Raw genomic sequence first — 22,402 nt, forward strand, 5'->3', positions numbered from 1 at the left:
CCTAATCAATGGATTACACCTGACTGGGAACACAGATATGCATCTGTTGGTCACAGAAACCTTTAAAAAAAAGTAGGGGCGTGGATCAGAAAACCAGTCAGTGTCTGGTGTGACCATTTGCCTCATGCAGTGCGACACATCTCCTTCGCATGGAGTTGATCAAGCTGTTGACTGTGGCCTGTGGAATGTTGTCCCAGTCCTCTTCAATGGCTGTGCAAAGTTGCTGGATATTCCAAATCAAATCAAATCAAATCAAATGTTATTTGTCACATGCGCCGAATACAACAGGTGAAGTAGACCTTACCATGAAATGCTTACTTACAAGCCCTTAACCAACAATGCAGTTCAAGAAATAGAGTTAAGAAAATATTGACTAAATAAACTAAAGTAAAACATTTAATAAAAAGTAACACAATAAAATGACATAACAATAACAAGGTTATATACAGGGGGTACCGGTACCGAGTCAATGTACGGGGGTACAAGTTAGTCAAGGTAATTTGTACATGTAGGTAGAGGTAAAGTGACCGTGCATAGATAATAAACAGCGAGTAGCAGCAGTGTAAAAGCAAAGGGGGGTTCAATGTCAATAGTCCGGGTGGCCATTTGATTAATTGTTCAGCAGTCTTATAGCTTGGGGGGTAGAAGCTGTTAAGGAGCCTTTTGGACCAAGACTTGGCCAACCACTTTCCATGCAGTAGCAGAGAGAACAGTCAATGACTTGGGTGACTGGAGTCTTTGACCATTTTTGGGGAACTTGGGTGGCTGTTGTACATGTCGATCCAGAGCATCGCAAACATGCTCAAAAGGTGACATGTCTGGTGAGTATGCAGGCGGTGGAAAAACTGTGACATTTTCAGCTTCCAGGAATTGTGCACAGATCCTTGCAACATGGGGCTGTGCATTATCATTCTGAAACATGAGGTGATGGCGGGGGATGAATGGCACGACAATGGGCCTCAGGATCTCGTCATGGTATCTCTGTGGATTAAAATTGCTATCGATAAAAGGCAATTGTGTTTGTTGTCTGTAGCTTACGCCTACCCATACCATAACCCCACCACCACCATGGGGCACTCTGTTCACAACATTGACATCAGCAAACCGCTCGCCCACACAATGCCATACACGCTGTCTGTCATCTGCCCGGTGCAGTTCAAAACCGGATTCATCCATGAAGAGCACACTTCTCCAGTGTGCCAGTAGCCATCGAAGGTGAGCATTTGCCGACTGAAGTCAGTTACGACGCCAAACTGCAGTCAGGTCAAGACCCTGGTGAGGACGACGAGCACGCAGATGAGCTTCCCTGATACGGTTTCTGACAGTTTGTGCAGAAATTCTTCTGCTGTGTAAACCCACAGTTTCATCAACAGTCCGGGTGGCTGGTCTCAGACAATCCCTCAGGTGAAGAAGCCGGATGTGGAGGTCCTGAGCTGGTGTGGTTACACGTGGTTTGCGGTTGTGAGGTCGGTTGGACGTACTGCCAAATTCTTTAAAACGATGTTGGAGGTGGCGTATGGTAGAGAAATGAACATTAAATTCTCTGGAAACAGCTCTGGTGGACATTCCTGCACTCAGCATGCCAATTGCAGGCTCCCTCAAAACTTGAGACATCTGTGGCATTGTGTTGTGTTACAAAACTGCACATTTTAGAGTGGCCTTTTATTGTCCCCCAGCAAAAGGTGCACCTGTGTAATGATGATGTGGTTTAATCAGCTTCTTGATATGTCACACCTGTCAGGTGGATGGATTATCTTGGCAAAGAAGAAATGCTCACTAACAGGGATGTAAACAAATTTGTGCACAACATTTTTGAGAAATAAGCTTTTAGTTTTATGGAAAAACATCTAACATGGGAACAACACTTATATCTAACATGGGACCAACATTTATATTCAGTACAATTTCAAGACCTCTGTAATGTATATGTTTTGGTATTTGTGGAGTGAGTATATTTTTCTTTTTTACCCAGGTCAATACTATTTGCACTCACCTGGCTTTTATGTTGTAATACAATTCTAATGAGGTCATACACTAGTAACTGTGGCTCCTGATGTTCAAGTTATTTATGAACTAGGCCAGGGGTCTTCAACCTTTTCTTGCCCAGGGACTCTGGGATCCACATCTTACGCTATAATTTTTTTGTATTATTATTTATATGGTTTTTTGTATTTTTTTAACCCCTTTTTCGTGATATCTAATTGGTAGTTACAGTCTTGTCCCATCGCTGCAACTCCCGTACGGACTCGGTTGAGAGCCATGCGTCCTCCGAAACACGACCCCGCCAAGCCACACTGCTTCTTGACACACTGCCCGCTTAACCCGCCAGCCAGCCACACGAATGTCAGCGTGCATGCACCCAGCATCCACAAGGAGTCGCTAGAGTGCCCAGCAGGCCAAACCCTCCCCTAATCCGGACGACACTGGGCCAATTGTGCGCCGCCTCATATGTCTCCCGGTTGCAAACGGGTATTGAACCGGTGTCTGTAGTGACGCCTGTAGTGACGCCTTAGACCGTTGCGCCACTCAGGAGGCCGATCATTTTTTGTTTTAATTCACATCTTGTCTTGTCATCAGGTAAACGATAATGGAAAGGAGAAGTAATCAAGATTTTAAAATAAATAGGTTTAGTTGATTGTTTTTCATTAATTTGACCTCCCAACATTATAATTGGAAGAGGAAGTGTAAACTAACATAGCCAATTAGCTAGAAAGGTCACTCCAAACACATTTTCTCTAAGAGCAGCTGTTTAGTTGGTTAAACAAAGGTTAGTGTGTTGGCAAAAATGTATGTCCAAGTCAAGAAAGCTTACCAGCAGCAAGCAACCCAGGCTATTTCCTCAATATTAGTAGTTGAGAAATAAAAAGTTTGAAAGAAGATATTATCCTATTTTCTACTGTAGGTATGTAATAAAAATGTCTTTATTCTGTTGTTGCTAGCGATATTCATAACAACATTGAAATATATATAAAATATTTGTTCCAGTATCTTTAGTTTTTACATATATTTTTGCGGACCCCTTGCAGTGCATCAGCGAACCTCCAAGGGTCCCCGGACCTCAGGTAGAATACTCCTGAACTAAGTTATCTGCATTCAAAACTACCCAAACTGACCTGAAAGGTGAGCAGTGAAAGCCCCAAATAAAGAGTCGAGGATTTCCAAAGCATCTCCCGACTCCCTCCCACGTCTACAACAATGGAATCCCTTGGCGGACTCCATCAAGCATCGCCAGTCTTCCAGAAAGGAGCTAGTGGGCAGCGGTAACGTCATTCCTAGAGGGGCGGCGCGCTGAACAGGAGGTGTTTTCCAGCTTTAAAAGGGATGGAGCCAGCCCCTTCTGACAAGACCTGTGTCACAGCTACCGGGACTCTCTGGAAATCTTAACGACAGCAAAACTCATCTAACCATCAGACCAAGTGTGTGAGAAGTGCTGTGAAGATAAGCCGATCGAATAATCTACTCTCTTTTCCATTTCAGTTTCTATTGGAGTGCTGTCACATGGATGAAAGTGTTTGAATGAATCTCAAATCAGCATTCGAGTTGACTTTTTTTATTGACAAATAATGCGTTTCTTTTTGTTTTGATTAATGCACATTTCTACAGTCTAAAATAGTTCGTTCTTTTTCGCAGTTCTCATATGGTACTGCCTGTGATATTATTGCCAACCTTCACAACCACAAAAGTAGACCAATCGCTAGTTGAATGCAGGATACCAGCTGTTTGAGACTCAGCTCCAAATTCAACTTTGGTCCAGTCCTCCCAGCGGCTTTGGGAAAGGAAAGAGGATTGCAGTTTCTCACCTCTCTCGCTACCGAGATGAAGTCTGCAGAAGAAGGTAACCGGCTTTACTGTGTAGCCTATATTATCCGTTCATTTGACGTGGCAATGTTCAGAAGTTATTATCTGACTGCAGTGCTTGCTTGTGTTTACTTTAACCATTCTCAAATCGTCAGTTGCTATAAATGAAATCATGCTTATTATTATCAAGTTATACACTACAATAGTTGCAACGGTTTGGGAAGGTTTCTTCAGCTACCAATAGGTGTCGGTGTTTTCAGTACAGGAGTCTCCTAGCCGCGCAATACCTGACACGGTGAGCGGCATCCATACGATAACCAGAGCCCGACGTGAGCGAGTGACACTTTTATAGCAACGTGTAGGCAACATTTGAGTGCAAGGAACGCTGTTTTTAGTAGGATACACTAATTTGTATTTTTTTCCCCTCCAGGTTTCACAATGCCCTCATTGTCAATAATCAGTCATTCACAGCCCACATTTTAATGCATTTATTTGACCATGGTGATTGAAACTATTTATGTATGTTTTCATGGTTGTGCTTTTCAACCTTGACAAAACTACATCATGCATGCACACATACCTGGACCATCCAACTCACTGACAGTGCTCTATTTGCCTTGCCACTTAATTCATGAAGTAGCCTAGGCTACAGAAGTATTCCAGTGCTGATGTCATGGACTTTTTTTGTGGTTTGGGGATTTAATTTGCCTTTGAGGTTTTGAGACGTGGACTGGTGGGGGCTGTGTTATTATTCATTTCAGTCCCTCGTCAGACTCATAATGAATAGCAGACACATGTGCGTGTGTGTGTGTGTGTGTGTGTATGTGTGTGTGTGTGTGTGTGTGTGTGCGTGTGTGTTTCTGTGTGTAGCTTACTTGGCTGGTGTATATGCATAACCACTCTGCTTCACCAGTCTGCTGACAACTGCAGTATTGCAGACACACAGTCAGGCTCCTTTCTCTGTGACCCAGTATGGTAGCCTGTACCATCATGCCTACACGCACACAACCCCTGTCTCTACGGTGGCTTAGCCACAACAAAAAGATGCTCGTGATAACTGACTGCAAGCCACTAAGCCCCTGATTTTCTACAGATGACTGTCTGCGTCCACCTAGCTCTTCCCGAGGTTTCACTCTGTCCTCGCCAAGCAGAGCCCCACCATCTGTGTGGATGAAACCAGATTATATTTAGAGACATGCAAATTGACTTGGTCCCATGTGCTGGGGAAAAAGGATTTATGGATGGTAATAACAAAATCAGAGTTAGAACAGTTTGGAATATGGTGGCGAGAGAGAAAAGCATGCCATGTGAGTCACTTTAAACTGCAAACGTGTATACAGTGTTAATATTAATATTACCATGAATTTGCAGATGTGATTACTCACTGTCATAAACAATTCCTGAAAGCAAGTCACCGAAACAGAGCGTCAGTGATTGTTTTTCTTGGATTTGAGATATCGCACTTCCATAGAGCTCTCACCCCCAATTTGTTATCTGTCACTGTTAGTTCAGCATTCAGCAGATGTAACCCAGAAATGCAAAGCTCAAAATCTGCAGAGATAACACAATTGAGTGAAAGTCCCGATGTGTGTGGGTGGATGTAGCTCATGTGTTAGAAACAGAGAGTGTGCTGAAGCATAGTGTGCGCCACACGCACGCACGCACACACACACACACACGGAAGAGGGAAAATCATATTGTAGTCAGCCCTGTAGTCAGTTGGTGTGTTTCACCCCTCTAAGTCACATTAGGTGGAGTGAGAAAGAGATCTTCATCCTCAGCACAAGCGGAGGGTCTGTCAGGAACGAGCACCTGAAAAGATCAGCATCTCGAAAGAGAAAAGGAGAAGACAAAACAGACAGAGACAGACAGACACAGACAATCGTTAGAGCTGATGTGTTGGAGGCTGTTCTCATCACCCTTAAGCTGAGGCAAAGATGAGCTCCCTTCGTGAAGAACCAGAGTTTGACTTCAACTTTTTGTTTGAGTACAGCCAAGGGGGAGAGTGTGGCCACAGGCCTGACAAAGGTGGGTGGTGACAGATCTCTGGATGGGGGTTGGTGTGTCTTCCTGAACTTGTGGTTGCTCAAACTGTTTGGGGGATTTCTTTTGCTCTGTGTGTATGTTGCACATTATGCAGTTGAGCCTGGTGTGGTTATTTTCATCTTATTTACATGCTTTGTTCATGTTTTCAGTGTGTAATTAATAATACAAAGGCTACATAGGCTACCATAATAAGGATAGGACAATACACATTTTGTATTTTGCTTAGCAGAATAATTTACATAGTGGCATTTAGGCTTGTCATTTATTATGATTTCAGATGTGAGAAAATCAAATAATGTAGTTATGTTTGCTTCCCTTATAATTGCAAGCTTTGTTAGTGCCCTTCCTTTGCTTTCTCCACCATAATGTGCTCTAATGTTAGTTTGTGTGCATATAAAGTTTCATACTACTGTTAATTGCTTCATTGAGCAAAAAGAACTTTATGACCTGCTAGATACAATTAGAATTTGACCTGCCACTGTTTCTGGAAATAGTCTGTCATGAACTAATTTTAGACAGTCTACCCACGTATTCTGTGGTGCATGACAGGCTCATCATTTCATGTGATGTGCTGTTTGCGTAGAGTTGCGGTTAACGAATATAGCACACAAGCTGGAAGGGGATTGCCCTACTCGAGTACACTGCACAGCATTTGGTTGGCTTTCATTTGAGATAGTAAAATAGCCCTTATCAAACAGAAAGCATTATATTGTAACAATTGTGTAAGTTGTCCAAGTAAATGTTAGGGGCATGAAGATCTTTCTTACGTAAAATCGTAACAGAAGGGGAGGTTTGCTCACTAAGTGCTGCTGCTGTTGTCCTGTTTCTGTGTTGTGTGTGTGTGTGTGGCAGATAATGTGTGTATGTACTGTATGTATTTGTGTTTATGTGTGCAGTTTGCATGGCTGTGTGTGTGTGAATGTGTGTCCAACCATTTGTGCCTGAGCATGTATTCTGTATGTGTGCGATGCCTTAGCAGCTGTAAACTCTCTGACTTAATCACGAGCTCAGAGCAAAGCAGAGTGCTGTTAGCGTTCAACATGGGCAAGCCCTAATTCACTCAGTGAGTGAAGCGATCAATCAAATAAAGTACCCGCCACTGCTTTGCTGGAGGAGGTCCTATAGTCTAGAGAGCACACCGTGGATCTCTGCACAGCTCCAGATGAACTGTTAACAATCTGCTGATATCTCACGCATTCCATTGGACCTTGATCAGTTCAATAGACATAGGGTTTGAAGGATCATTTGGGATTTTTGGCAATGCAGCCCGTTATCTACTCCCCCAAAGTCAGATGAACTCGTGGATACCATTTGTATGTCTCTGTGTCCAGTACGAAAGAAGTTAGAGGTAGTTTTGAGAGCTAATGCTAACTAGCACGAGCACGATGACTGGAAGTCTATGGGTATCTGCTAGCCTGCTATGTTTTATGACCTGTAATATAGCTTTTATAAAGGCTTTATGAATACATAGGTGACCTAAAGTAAATTGTTACCAAAACTCCATGAAAAATACTGTTGATGTCTTGGATTTAGAAGTGAGAAAAAGTGCATTTTACAAAGCATCAACTTTGTAAAAACAAATGTTTATATGGTGGCCAATATTTACAATCCCCTTGTGTGTTTGTATTTTCCAGATGCATATAGCTACACTCCAAACGTCAGCCTGTCCCTGCCACTGGGCATGGGAAACCCCTGTCTGGCCACCCAGTACCACACGATGCAGTCCAGCCCCATTATCTCCGTGTCCTCCTGCCACCAGACAGGCTACGGTCTCCACGATCACAACAACCACAACCCAGTCCAGGGCTACTACATGTCCCACGGCCTGAGGCCTAACGGGGCCCCGGCCCTGGAGAGTCCTCGCATCGAGATCACAGCCTACCACCAGTACCCTGAGGAGGAGGTGGAGGAGAGCAGCACCATGGACCACATCGTCCACCACAAGCGGGGGGTCAACTCCATCGTGACCCTGACGCTGCCAAATGCAGATGGCTACCGCGACCCCAGTTGCCTCAGCCCGGCCAGCAGCGTGTCATCACGTAGCTGCAACTCGGATGCGTCGTCCTACGAGTCCGGCTTTTACAACTATGACAACTCACCCCAGAACTCGCCATGGCAGTCTCCTTGCGTCTCTCCGAAAGGCTCGTCCTCTCTCCTCTCCTGCCCACACGCTCCTCTCGGCCCCCCCTCGACCTCCCCCCGCCACTCGCCATCCACCTCCCCCCAGATCGGGGCCCAAGCCGAGGAGGGCTGGGCGGGGCAGGGGCCCTGTGGAAGCTCCAGGCCCAACTCCCCGGCTTGCAGTGGAGGAGGTGGCGGCGTTGGCGTGGGGAAGAGGAAATACAGCTTCAACAGCACCACCTACAGACAGCCAACCTACTCGCCCAACCAGTCGTCCACGCCTTCCCCGCGCGGCTCGCCCAGGGTCAGTGTCACAGACGACAGCTGGCTGGCCAACACCAACCAGTACACCAACTCTGCCATCGTGGCGGCCATCAACGCCCTCACCACCGACGGAGTGGTCGACATGGGCGAGGGCATCCCAGTCAAGGCCCGCAAAACCAACCTAGACCACAGCCCCACGATGAGCCTGAAGACGGAGCCGGGAGGAGAGGAGATGGGCCCTGGGAGCGAGCTCCTCCAGGAGGACTACATCTCCCGCCTGCCTTTCAAGAAGGAGAGCTACTGTGGGGGCTTCCTAGACGTGCCCCAGCAATCCTACTCCTGGTCCAAGCCAAAGCCCTACCTCAGGTAGGTGGAAATGAAATTCTGCTGGACTGGGAAGTCTTGGGTCAATTAATTGTAATGTATAATAATTTATTATCAGCAGTTTAAAACAAACGAATTTTGACGTTGGCAGGGAAGTCACTTAGAACATAAGGCAGTATTGTTAAGTGTTATTAGGCTTTCAAAAATACAATGAAGCTCATGGAGGTGTTGACTTATTTCAAAAGATTTATGGACTAACATCCAACCCAAGGTCTACTCCTTTATTTTCCCACACGGAAAACAGTTCCTCCTCTTGCACCGCTATTTTGCCATCCCGGGTTTTGTCTTGTCTTTTTCCAAAATTACACTTGTTTATTTATCGCAAGTGCCAAATAGTTTTTGTCTTCGAAGACCGCAGCGAAAGGCAGCAGTCGAAACGTAGTCGCTGTATCGCTTCCAAGAGGGCTTCCCTTTGAAGATGCAAAACATTTCATAAATCATATTTCGCAGGGAGGAGTAGTGTAGCACATGTGCCCTGTTTCCATGGAAACCCCCACACAAACAATACACACAGATAGACATAAACACACACACACACACACACACACACACACAGACTCCATTCTTAACAAGGCAACCTTTTCAGTTCACGGCGACCCTTTCCCTGTTTTCTCTTTCCTGCCCTGGCACACTTTCCTGTTGGAAATCAAATGTTTGATTAAGATAATGCAGAGACGGGAAGTGATGGTGACAAGCCTGCTCAAGGAAACAGTTGGTGGGGGAATCACACAACCGGCTTCCCCATGCTGTCATGTGCCCCCCCTCATCTTTGGCCACTAAACATGATGTAATGTTCAGCCAGCACAGATAAAGCCTGAGAGGGGGGAAATCAGTTAGTTTTGGGTCAACAAACACCCTGAAAGTTCCAAGAGGATGCCAGAGATTGCTTTTCATGGCCAGCCTTTATGTCAGAGGTTTTATGCTTCACAGGCATCCGGTGCAGTGAAATATTGTCTCGCAAATGTTTGTTTTGGTTCAATATCTCTGCGGTCTTCACATGGGAAGATAGGCCTAATTCCCTCGCGACATCTGAACAATGATATTATGAGTGGCCAGCTGTGACACTTTCTGAGATACCATGGTCTTTTGGGTGTGTCAGACAGTTGTCTGGTTACTTGGTGAGTTGTTTATTTAAAAATAAAGGACTATGTGGGATTCAATGATTTTTGATGATACAGTTGAAGTCAGAAGTTTACATACACTTAGGTTGGAGTCATTAAAACTCGTTTTTCAACCACTCCACAAATGTATTGTTAACAAACTATAGTTTAGGACATCTACTTTGTGCATGACACAAGTCATTTTTCCAACAATTCTTTACAGATAGATTATTTCACTTATATTTCACTGTATCACAATTCCAGTGGGTCAGAAGTTTACATACACTAAGTTGACTGTGCCTTTAAACAGCTTGGAAAATTCCAGAAAATGATGTCATCACTTTAGAAGCTTATGATAGGCTAATTGACATCATTTGAGTCAATTGGAGGTGTACCTCTGGATGTATTTCAAGGCCTACCTTCAAACTCAGTGCCTCTTTGCTTGACATCATGGGAAAATCAGAAGAAATCAGCCAAGACCTCAGAAAAAAAATTGTAGACCTCCACAAATCTGGTTCATCCTTGGGAGCAATTGCCAAATGCGTGAAGGTACCACGTTCATTTGTAACAACAATAATACGCAAGTATAAACACCATGGGACCACGCAGCAGTCATATCGCTCAGGAAGGAGACGCGTTCTGTCTCCTAGAGATGAATGTACTTTGGTGCGAAAAGTGCAAATCAATCCCAGAACAACAGCAAAGGACCTTGTGAAGATGCTGGAGGAAACAGGTACAAAAGTATCTATATCCACAGTAAAACCAGTCCTATATCGACATAACCTGAAAGCCCGCTCAGCAAGGAAGAAGCCACTGCTCCAAAACTGCCATAAAAAAGCCAGACTACGGTTTGCAACTGCACATGGGGACGAAGATCGTACTTTTTGGAGAAATTTCCTCTGGTCTGATGAAACAAAAATAGAACTGTTTGGTCATAATGACCATCGTTATGTTTGGAGGAAAAAGGGGGAGGCTTGCAAGCCGAAGAACACCATCCCAACCGTGAAGCACAGGGGTGGCAGCATCATGTTGTGGGGGTGCTTTTCTGCAGGAGGGACTGGTGCACTTCACAAAATAGATGGCCTCATGAGGGAGGAAAATTATGTGGATATATTGAAGCAACATCTCAAGACATCAGTCAGGAAGTTAAAGCTTGGTCGGAAATGGGTCTTCCAAATGGACAATGACCCCAAGCATACTTCCAAAGTTGTGTCAAAATGGCTTAAGGACAACAAAGTCCAGGTATTGGAGTGGCCATCACAAAGCCCTGACCTCAATCCTATAGAAAATTTGTGGGCAGAACTGAAAAACCGTTTGCGAGTAAGGAGGCCTACAAACCTGACTCAGTTACACCAGCTTTGTCAGGAGGAATGGGCCAAAATTCACTCAACTTATTGTGGGAAGCATGTGGAAGGCTACCCGAAACGTTTCACCCAAGTTAAACAATTTAAAGGCAATGCTACCAAATACTAATTGAATCTATGTAAACTTCTGACCCACTGGGAATGTGATGAACGAAATCAAAGCTGAAATAAATCCTTCTCTCTGCTATTATTCTGGTATTTCACATTCTTAAAATAAAATGGTGATCCTAACTGACCTAAGACAAGGAATTTGTACTAGGATTAAATGTCAGGAATTGTGAAAAACTGAGTTTAAATGTATTTGGCTAAGGTGTATGTAAACTTCCGACTTCAACTGTAGCTCTACTTGTATTATTGATACCACCAATGCACTACATTAAGCCTTTAGGCAAGTTGTATAATCGTGCTGCTGAAATGACTATGCCCCCTCCACACACTTAGGAAAACAATTCCTGTCTAAAACCTAAAAGGGGTCTTTGGCTGTCCCCATAGGAGAACCCTTTATTGGTTCCAGGTAGACCTCTTTCCAGAGAGGGTTCTACATGGAACCCAAAATTGTTCTACCTGCAACCAAAAACGGTTTTACCTGGAACCAAAAAGGGTTCTCCTATGGGGACAGCTGAAGAACCTTTTTGGAACCCTTTTTTCTAAGAGTCCACTTGTCGACACCTGTCACAGCAAGATACAAAAAAACACAGCAGACTATCCAGACCACATGCTTCTTTCATTTAGTTTCATTTAGTTTTCATCAAAAGAGCCATTATTGCCCAGGCTTTAGGAATTACATACGTCAGGCTATGACTTCAATTGATTAGATCAGAGCCAATGATGAAATGGAAAGGATCAGGACATTATTTAACAAGGGAAACCTGGATTGAAGTGAAACGGATCCATCTTTGTGCGTGCGTGGGGGAGTGTTTGTAGGTAGTCTGGTGATCCTGTCCGTTCGTATTTTATCCAACTCCTTTCTGGTTTCGTTCATTGTCATGCCAAGCATATATGTCCACGTATTGCATGATGGGTATAGAAAAGTTGGCTACGGCTCATGCAGCTGGGACCAAGCTATTCTGTAGATTCTTATATTATTACATATTATATTATATCTATATGTTCCACAAAATACCAAGCACGGTCTCTCTTCATCATAGCTCCCTGCCCGCCCTGGATTGGCAGCTGCCGTCTTGCTCTGGCCCGTACAGTCTGCAGATCGAGGTGCAGCCCAAGTCCCACCACCGTGCCCACTACGAGACAGAGGGCAGCCGCGGGGCAGTCAAAGCTCCGTCCGGAGGTCATCCGGTCGTGCAGGTACCTATCTCAATAACGTGTGTGTGTGTTCTCTATTATGAATGTCCCTTGAAGCCAAGAGTACTGCAGTAAGAGGTCACTGTGGCTAGCAGTTGCACATATTGACACAATTAGCATGGAGCAGGACCATCACCTCTCAGTATTGTGCTTGGCAAGGCTTCTAGAGCTCACGTCACTCTCACCACAGCGGCCCAACACAGAGCTCCTTTCTCTCTAAGGCCGTCACACTGTTTGGACATGTTGGTTTACTCAAGGTGGGGACCCTGGTTGGCTACTAAGACAGTAGTGTGTGTATGGGGGGAAGGGGGGGGTGTCATTATATATTCACTGTGTATAAATATAACAGCACATAGCTTATATATAAATGCAAAGCAAATACAAGTATAGCGTAGCACATTGCCTCTGAGAAGGGCTGAGGCAACCCTCTTCTCTTCTCTCCAACTTGACGGTTCCTACTTCTCTCCAAAACACTCAACATGTGTTAGCACTGCAGCCTGTTTTCTTTCAAATAGATCTTTTCAACACAACTGAACCTGCTGAGTTCACTTCTGGCAACAGCTGTTGCGCCCAACAAGGCGCGATAGACATCGCCATTCAAGCTTCAGCCTCTCGCTCGAAATGAAAGTCATTACACCCATTCATTAAAACCCTTCGTATAACGACATAAAAGTGCGCTGTTGACATTCTACTCCCCTGCCATCCCGTGTTGCACTGAGAGACTTTGACCAACGTCCAGTGTTACGGCAGTTGAAACTGAACTTGATTTAGTTTAGTTTATACCACTTTGTGACTCAGGCTGTGTGTCAGCCTATAAGGGGGTCTAAGGAGTGAATCAGGATTGGGGAATTAGCATCCTGTGTGTGTACGTGTGGGAAACCTTTCCCAGGTGGGTGATAGTAGTGGTGAGGACAGTTACTGTCTTACTACACAGATACTTTAGTGAAGTGAATTGAGAAGAAACTCCAACACACTAAAGCCTGCATAAACCCTGATGAATGTCCATTGAGAGACTCGAGCATCGAGGCCCTTTTTTCTCCAGGCCCGTTTTCCTCGCCTCCTTCTCAGCTGTATTGGAGAAGGTCCAAGATCCCTCCCCTCAGATTTTCTACTCCAATACCTTTTGTGAAGAAGGGAAGGAGAGAGGATGTGAGGAATCGAGGAAAGATTAATTGAAGGAGCCAATATCACTTGTGTCAATTTTTATTCAGTATAGAGTACTGAATAAGGTATTAGCAACTGTGTGCCAGCCTATGGTGGTAATATTGCAATGGTTCAGATAAACAGAATGACAGCTGCTCTAGTGACGCGCATATTCTCACCCACTCACATTGTTCACATTTTTTACTTTTATGGAACAATGATTCAACACCTCGAATATTACATTTGGAGTGAATTACAATCTCTGGGAAATGTCATAAGAATCAAGCTTCTGACTGGAAGTTTGTTGGCAGACAACGATGAATGCAGAAGGTCAGGTAAATACTTGATACACACACAAACACACACAGCGTTAGCAAAATGAAGACAGGATTTCATCATATCTCTTCCCTGTGTGTAGATGTGGAGGCACATGTCTCTTTCTCCTCCTCTTCTTTCTCTTTCTCTTTCTTTCTTTATTTCTTTCTCTCTCTCTCTCACTCTCTCTCTTTCTCTCTCTCTCTTTCTCTCTCTCTCTTTCTCTCTCTCTCTCTCACTCTCACTCTTTCACTCTCTCTCTCTCTCTCTCTGTCTCTCTCTCTCTCTCTCTCTCTCTCTCTCTCTCTCTCTCTCTCTCTCTTCACTCATCCTGTGCAGTCCCCAGGGAGGCTGATAGGGGTGATAGGGCATGTTGTAGTCCCTGGGGTGCCCTGCTGTTATGAGCAATGAGTGGCAGGCGATCGGTGGGTGGTGCAATCATGGAGAATGGGTGAGTGTTTAGTGATGTGGGAGGACAGGGAGAGAGGGAGATGGAGGGCGAGAGAGAGAGCACATGCAGAGAGAGATGTTATTAGGGCAGACAGAGAGAGTGAGGCGGTGGAAGGGTGTAGAGAGGGCAGAGGGAGGGAGCGGCGCAGAGGAAAGAGGGAGAGAGGGAGGGCACAGGGAGTCACCAGGCAGGCAGGCAGCTGGGTCTCGGCTGTGTTACCCCCAGAGAGACTCTGCTTCCTGCTGATTAGGGCCCGGGTGGCTCTGGGGTTCGGTGGAGGGAGAGGTGGAGGGGTAGGGTGAGGTGAGACTAGTCCCAGAGCCCATCCAATGCCTCCTCCCCCACCACCATCCTGGCCCAGAGGGCCTCCGCTTCACTGGCGATGTTGCTCCTCATGAGCCGCTCATTCCTCAAACCTCTCTCCCACACCGACATTCCCAATGCTGGCTAAACCTGCACAAACACCAGTACTGGGGTTTTGGCTCAGGGCTGGATAGGCACACACAACACCTATGAGTGATTGTGACATATCCCATCACTGTGCACAACAGTTTAAAAATAACATGGTGAAAAACATGATGTCTCTAACCTATCAGTTAATGAAGCGTTGCAAAACACGCAATGACCCCAAGAACACTGACTGACAAACACCTGACTGAAAAACAGTTATTCAAAACAATGTTTGCTACCGTTACAGTTTCTGTCTCCATGACCACTCAATATTCTATCACGGAAGTCCTCCTGTAGCTCCTACATAATGAACAGAGGTGTTTTTCTAATCCCGGCTGCCAAACACACAGGCTCCCCTTTGTTTAGGAAACTTCCCTTTCTAACAGTGACATCATGCTCAGCTCCTAGCTCCGTCTCCTCCACCATTCCGCTCTCCACCGGCCCCTCTTGCAGGATGAAGACGTAAATCTGGGGAGGCCCCGAGCTGCAGCCTGTTGCCACAGCCGCACACTGATGGAAACCTCCAGATTATGTGGTACACTGTCTGCACTCTGCTGTCCGTAACCCCTCACCCCCATCGGTTACTTTCTGGCTCCTCGATCCAAAATTCCATCATTTGTTTTGGAGATCGCTACAGTGCAGGCCTCTCAGCCCCTTCTCACGATGATGTACCACGTCCTGACCCCCGCGGCCACTTTTCCACTTTACTTACTGGCTGCAGACCACAGCGCCCATTAACGGGACGGAGGGTCCTCTGCTCTACCCCAGCTACCCTCCCCGTTCTCCCCCTGATGATTCACCAGGCTCCCCTCCTCTCACCACAGTTATGTCCAACGTCTACAACATGGTTTCCAAAGGCATGCTCAGGAAAAATCTTCCACCTCCCTTTACACCGAAGACCACCACGTCATGATGGATGAGTTTTTCCAAAGAAACCAATATTATGATGGAATTGAATGATTGCCAAAGTGGAATTACATGGAATTATATTTGCATTGAGGGGTAGAAACCTGGGATGTGACCCTCTCCGGAAATTTCATTCAGGTTTACATTGAGACAGGAAACCATAGGAAACACATAGACACGCACAGGGCACGCAGTGTTAGACAACACCTGTAGAGTGTTAGACCTATCACACAGTGTTGTAGTAAGTACTACATATGGATAGAGTATATACTGTAATTATAATGACTGGGCCTGAAGAGCCTGCTTTACTACGACAGAATGTGTCTCTCATCCCCATTGACGTGTGCTTGGCGTAACCATCTGGTAGAACTGCGTGGTACAGTACAGTACAGCAACCTTTGTCTTTTTCCTTTAGGATGACATGAAGGACCTTAGCATATATGTGCTGCTGGTCGAACATGTGCCGTTTCACCTTGACGTCTATGCTGGCTGCGTAATGTCTTCGGCAACAGCTACAGTAAATGTACGTTCGCCGTAAAGACTGTCATTTATTGTGTTTTAAATCTGGTGTTTAAAACATGAAAGATGCCTTTGGTTCTTCCGCGCAGACTCCTGGGCTGTGTTCATTGACGAACACCGTAGTGAAACGTTTCGCAACAGAAATGAAAATGAGCATTTCTTATTGGAAAAGTTCTGATCGTTACCTCCCTGTTTCATTTCATTTCGAGAGCCTTTTTCTATTTTCGTTTTGTCCCTAGTGAACACGACCGTGTACTGCTCTACAAGAGGCAGTCATGGCTGTTCGTCTGTGCCCCGAGGAGCAGTTAGGGTTCCCATGAAACGGTGTTTCTGTCTCCGAGGGGCTTCCCTTACTCACAGCCTTGGTATATTGGGCAACCACTAATTACCATTGAACAGCAACTGGAAAGAATTGGACTAAATGACTGCATTTTCAATGGTTTGAGGTGAGGACCAGAAGCCGCCAGATTTATGAGGCAAAACACTGGTCGCCAGCCTTTATATCAGGGGTAGACTGAAATCATTTACACATCACTCTGCCCAAATGTAATACCCTGTACCTTGGCTAAAACTTAATGCCTACACATTTTGGTAACAAGTCGTTCTTTTATTTGGAATTTGGACTTTGCTGGTCTAGACATGGGCCAGGACTTGAAACGTTGCCCTTGATTACATAACATTGGGGACATACCCTTCGATACAAACTTTGAGGAATATAGCCGCTTTGTCGCTTGTATAAAGAAGTGCCATTTGGAACATGGGAAGCCATTAAAAAGTCACATGTTGATATATGAATAGTGTATGACTATGAGGCACTGGAGGAAGATGATAATACAGACAGTATGGAGGGAAAGAGACAGCTTGGATGAGTGTTTGAATTGGGTACAGGGAAGTCTCGCCATGTGACTGTCAGCACTTGAGAGAGCGAGCGTGGTAATGGGGAAAACCTGAGCTGCCCTCCTCTCCTCCCTCCTCTCCAATTTTCTCCTGCCTCCAGTCTTCTATCCCCTCCGCTGCATGTGCCACGTGGACTACGAGTCATGACATTTCTCTAGGTGGTGATGAAATCTCTGTGAGCTAGAAAGAGTTAGAGGGAAAGAGAGCGTTCCAGTGCAGGCCCATATTCACACTCTCCCTACAGCCCAGACTGTGCTGCTACTCACCAGCAAGTCACTTTCTTATTAAATAAACATGTGCAAATCTTTTCTCTGTCATATTTCAACCCGGGTCTGTCTCTAGAGCTTGAGCATAGCACTGACAAGTGTGAAGTCGAGTTTTTATATAAACAGTACGCAAACCAAGGTAATAAAGCACCAGCTACAAAAAAAAGAATAAAAAACATAAAGTTCATTAAGCTATCACTGACAAGGACACATGATTCTCATTAAAGAGAACATAGCAAACGTGGTTTGAAAGCCCATAGGAAAAACCTCTTCGGAGCACCACCATCTCAGGGCTGAATTTTAGCAGCCGTGATGATGGATCTGTAATGGTTCATGTGAAATGAATGGTGGAAAAGGACGGGGTGAGCTCTGGTTTCTGAGCTCAACACCCTCGCAGATACACATCGTCAAAACCCAGACAACCCAGCTGCGTACAATTACACAATTAATGCTTTGGCTGACATGTACAAACTGTTTTATTTGCGATTCGGTCTATCCTGCATGGCACGTCTTGGAAGAGGAGATGCTGTCTAACTTGCCAGTAGATGGTGGTTAGAGGTGTAAAGTAATATGGCACATGCAGTGGCAGAAGCTGGTGTAGTGTGACTACAGCAAATTACGCTTCGATTCAAATTCGGTTTGAGATGATCTCAAAGATAAATATACGTAGCCCAGCTTGACTACATTCACAGCTTAGCTAAACTCATCTGGCCAAAATTAGGCTGTGTGTCTAGACTCATAGATGGCTGGAGACACAAATATAAAGTAGGATTCACAGGTGTGCGAAGCCTCTCTCGTTGAACCACGCTTAAACTTTACCACGGTTCCTCAACTTTGTCTTTTCTTATTGCCCTTGTGAGGATTTAAAATGAAGAAGTACATTTTGCGCTCAGCTTGTGGTTGGTGTGTGTGGACGAGGGAAGGTCACAGGAGCAGAGAGGGAAAGAGGTAGAGAGGGGATAGGGGAGAGGAGGGTTGAGGAAGCACATATGGTAAATGAATTGAGGGAGAACGCCCAGGGGGGACCTTACCACGTTCCTTTCGCTGTCGGGAAGACCAGCATCACTGAGGGTTGCTTGAACTCATTAATCACTTCCCTACCCCACCGTAGGACGCCACCGCCATCGTGCGCTACCGCAGCATTGCCAAGTGAAGGGATAAAGTGAAGGGATAACGAATACCCCCAACACACATACACACTTCACCTCTTGTGGTTTATCCATACACAGACACGTGAAGGCTGAGGCTAAGGTAATGGTTGGAGGTCACCAAGAAATTCAATAACAAAGTCTACCGAGGAGCAAAGTACAAAAGGGACAGAGGACACAGGCTTCGCAGAGTGGCAACCTGCCTTTAATTAAATCCTAAAAAAATTACGCCATTTTTAGCAGACCGTTTTGCGTTTTCAAATTGGTACCTCATGCCCGGTTCCATTGGTTCCGTCGTAACATAATGGTACAACTTTTTCCCTTCCTTCTCGGTCGACTTGTCTATGTGTAAGTAACTGGTAGCATGTGGCGGCTAAGCGTAATTACCATTGGTGACACTGTAAGTAAAATATAAAAAGGTGAGCAGAGAGAGGCGTCTGCTGTTGAGGTCACCACATGGATGAAGTGCTCTCTGGAGACACATAGACTTCAAGAAGATCCTGACCCCAGCGTAACTCACTGATGACTAGCATGTGTGGCTAGCACACAGGTCAGGACAGATGCTGGAGACACTGTGTGGAGCTGTGAAGAAGAAAATAGGGGAAAGTGAAGGAGGAAAGGAGACTATAGCCTGCTTAACTAGTTCCCTTGATATCTGAATCAAACAGGTGATGATATCAAGTTGAGAAGTAGAAAACCAGATCATTTTGTAATGATTGCTGCTGGTTTGTCCATTATTGAGACCATTGGATAGCATATGTCTAGTACTGTACTGTACTGTGTTGAGAATCACCAACAGAGAGCTACTGCACGGGCAGGCATGAGCATAACTCGATATGTCGCACCAGCCAATTATGCCTTCAGTTTGTAGATCACCTCACCTCACTTGTTTGCACAGTCACCTGGCAAGTTTATCATCATTTTGAGCAAAATGAGCTCAGTCTTTCTTCACTGCCTTCATAGATGCGTGCTGATTGTGTCTTCGGTGGGTAATTGGCAGAGTGTTTGGCAGAGTGGGTTGTTACTGAGTGTCAACATGGCCAACAAGGCAGACAAAATACTGGAGATGCAAGATTCCAAAGACGTATTTCTCTACCTTCACTTACTCCCCAATCCCTGACCCCCTTGCAAAGGTAATTATAAATCCATTAATCAGATTATGTCATAAGGTTACATGTGGTCTGTGTTTTGTTCTATGACTCAATTCGTTAAATAAACACCGGGTCGCTTATTCCGTTTGACTCGCTGTTTTCACTCGGACACAGCAGCGCTGAACTTCCATAAGACTGAACTTGAAGAAGGGGATTTTGAAATGATACACTTGTACTGGGGAGATAATTGAGCAATTTGTGGGATTTTTTCAGATGGACGTTGTTTGGTTAGGACCTGTCTAGTGTAAGGGATTTCTTGTGATGGTCTCTGATGTGGTCAAGGACCTAGCTGTGTGAAGCCATGGAGGTCTGTCCATCGTTATCCAGTGCGAGGTTTGCCTGTTGACTGTTCAGAACAGGGGGGTCTCTAGGTTTGGAGATTCTTCCAAGTCCACATTAAATGCACATATGCACGTACGTACGTACGTACGCACACACACACACACACACACACACACACACACACACACACACACACACACACACACACACACACACACACACACACACACACACTTGAACAAACATTGCTTGGGAGCTGGGAGGTCTAGAGATGTGGTTGCACCAGAAGTGGTCCATTGGGTTCGCAAATGGGCCTGGGTCAGGATTCTTCCCCAAAATATTTGGTAACATTCACCACATTAAGGAATGTGCACCTCTGCCATTTTCTCCCGAGGTTGAAGTATTTTCCCCCTCTCCAAATGGGTTTCAACCATCCCCCATGCTTCTTTCTGCAGACAGTGTTGTTGTAGATGGTTGTAGATCAGGGCTCTCCAACCCTGTTCCTGGAGAGATACCCTCCGCTAGGTTTTCGCTCCAACCCCAGTTGTAACTATCTTGATTTAGCTCATCAAAATGCTAATTATTAGAACCAGGTGCACTAGAATAGGGTTGGAGTGAAAACCTACAGGATGGTAGCTCTCCAGGAACAGGGTTGGAGAGCACATTCCAGATGCTTGTCCTGGTTGTTTTATGGTTGTTCTAGGTGTTTTTTGTTGTTCTAGATGGTTGTCCTGGTTGGTCTATGGTTGTTTTAGATGATTCTAGTTTTTCCAAGGTTGACTAAATGTTCGATGAACCGACAGGCATCGCCTTCTCACCTAGCTGTTGTTTGGCTATTGGGGCTATTGGAGATAACACTGAGCAACGATAGTCTACTGAGTAGTACTGAGTAGTAGCCGTCTTAGCTAGATTTCCATCCCTGTTGTTTGGTGTACTTGCTTTTATTGGGGAATCTGAAGCAGCTAAAGGTGGTCCGTGAGAGGAAGAGGGGAAGTGTATAACCGTTTGAAGTGGTGGTTCCGATACAGGGGCCGCTTTCATCTCTGTGTGACACCGTCTCTGGTTCCGCTCCAGAGCTTCATAGGCTTTAATGAAAATCATAATGCAGGTTCATAAATGCCCAGAAGCCAAAGGATTGTATGCTGTCAGCATGCTAGGCACAAGTATGTGAATGTTTTTAAAGGGAGTGAGCGACTTGTCGAGATTAAGCTATCCTTGCTTCACTGTGATCTGGTGTTTTCTTTGTGTGAAAGTCAAGCTATCCATATTAATGTGGATAGAGATTTTCTTCTGTATTTTGCAACCAAAAGTAAGTAGCCGGAGCTCATAGGAGCTGGAGCCTATCTCCTGCTTCTGTAGCGTGAGGGAGCTTAATGCACAAGGACACCCCCTGGACAGGACGCTAGTCTATCGCAGGGCCTTACCCTCAATCCATCTCCTGTGCGCCAAGCGGAGACGCATTGGGTCCGATTTTTACAGTCTTTGGTATGACTCAGCCAGGGATCGATCTTCCACATTTCAATCTCAGGGTGCTCTATGACCACAAGGCAACTGAGTTTCTCATTTATTGGGACCAAACGCAGAAGAATGTAATCAACAATGTAGAATGTGGTGGTTCGTTTCTTTACTATCAAATGAGGAGAGACAAACTTATCACACAAGTCAGAGTTATACTTAAACTAAATCTTTAATCACTTATTAATAAGGGAGCAGGTCAATACAACGCACACATATAAAGTGAATCGATTGAGTGCTCTATGATAAATGATGGCTGGTCATGGCTGGTCGACGATTCACGCTCAGATGATTCGTTGAGAGCCCCGAGACTAAGAAATATGTACAAATCGATAAAGAGTCATGACATTTTGTTTCAATTGAGTGTGCGTCTCTTTTGACCAGAATTGATATTTTCTCATAAACATTGGTATTTTGATATTGTGTGTACAAGACATTTATTGAACACGTGTGGAGCTACTAATCATCTAGGATTAATTGTTCTTGAGATATTGCTGATCACATTAAAAAGCAATTCTATAAAGGATTGCATTTAAAATGCTTAATACGTATTGTGCATCAGCAGAAATATTCCACATAGATTGCCAAAATACTGTTTATGATTACCCCCTTATGAATTCAACTCCTTTTCTGACAGGCAAATTAATGTTTACTAACTTCAGTCCATTGCTGAGGGGATCAAATCCTCATAAACATTGTGCATCATGCTCAGAGGCAGACTTTTAAATGATCGTCTTGGTTTTCTATTTGGTCTCCAAAATGGTCACTTTCCATTGAGTCACTGTCGACTGCTAGCCTCTCCTTGGGCGCTTTTTTATGGTGGCTGTGAGGTTTTAATGAACAGTGAAGTGATGGGAAGCCAACCTCTCCATCAGCACTTGTGTCTGGCTGCCCAGAAGATCTCTACCCCAGACAGACTACCTCCAAAATATCAAAACCCTCTTTAACCCTCCCCTAAAGGGATGTACATTAACAAACTG

The 22,402-nt window shown here is 45.0% G+C and overlaps 1 protein-coding gene across 2 annotated transcripts in view; it reads left to right on the forward strand.

Annotated features, from left to right (window-relative positions):
- Positions 1-3,388: 3,388 nt before the first annotated feature.
- The window catches only part of LOC115177327 (nuclear factor of activated T-cells, cytoplasmic 1), a 76,594-nt gene continuing 57,580 nt past the window's right edge, over positions 3,389-22,402 (forward strand). The window contains exons 1-3 of one of the 2 annotated variants that reach the window (XM_029737987.1): positions 3,389-3,835; positions 7,479-8,595; positions 12,226-12,382. In XM_029737987.1, coding sequence (XP_029593847.1) covers positions 3,703-3,835; positions 7,479-8,595; positions 12,226-12,382 — 1,407 coding nt within the window. In that variant the 5' untranslated portion in view covers positions 3,389-3,702. Of the gene's footprint in view, positions 3,836-5,390; positions 5,827-7,478; positions 8,596-12,225; positions 12,383-22,402 lie in introns of those variants that run through there. The other variant, XM_029737988.1, reaches the window with a different exon arrangement.

This window comes from Salmo trutta, chromosome 37 (assembly GCF_901001165.1).
Source record: "Salmo trutta chromosome 37, fSalTru1.1, whole genome shotgun sequence".
In the NCBI taxonomy this organism is placed as follows: Eukaryota; Metazoa; Chordata; class Actinopteri; order Salmoniformes; family Salmonidae; genus Salmo; species Salmo trutta.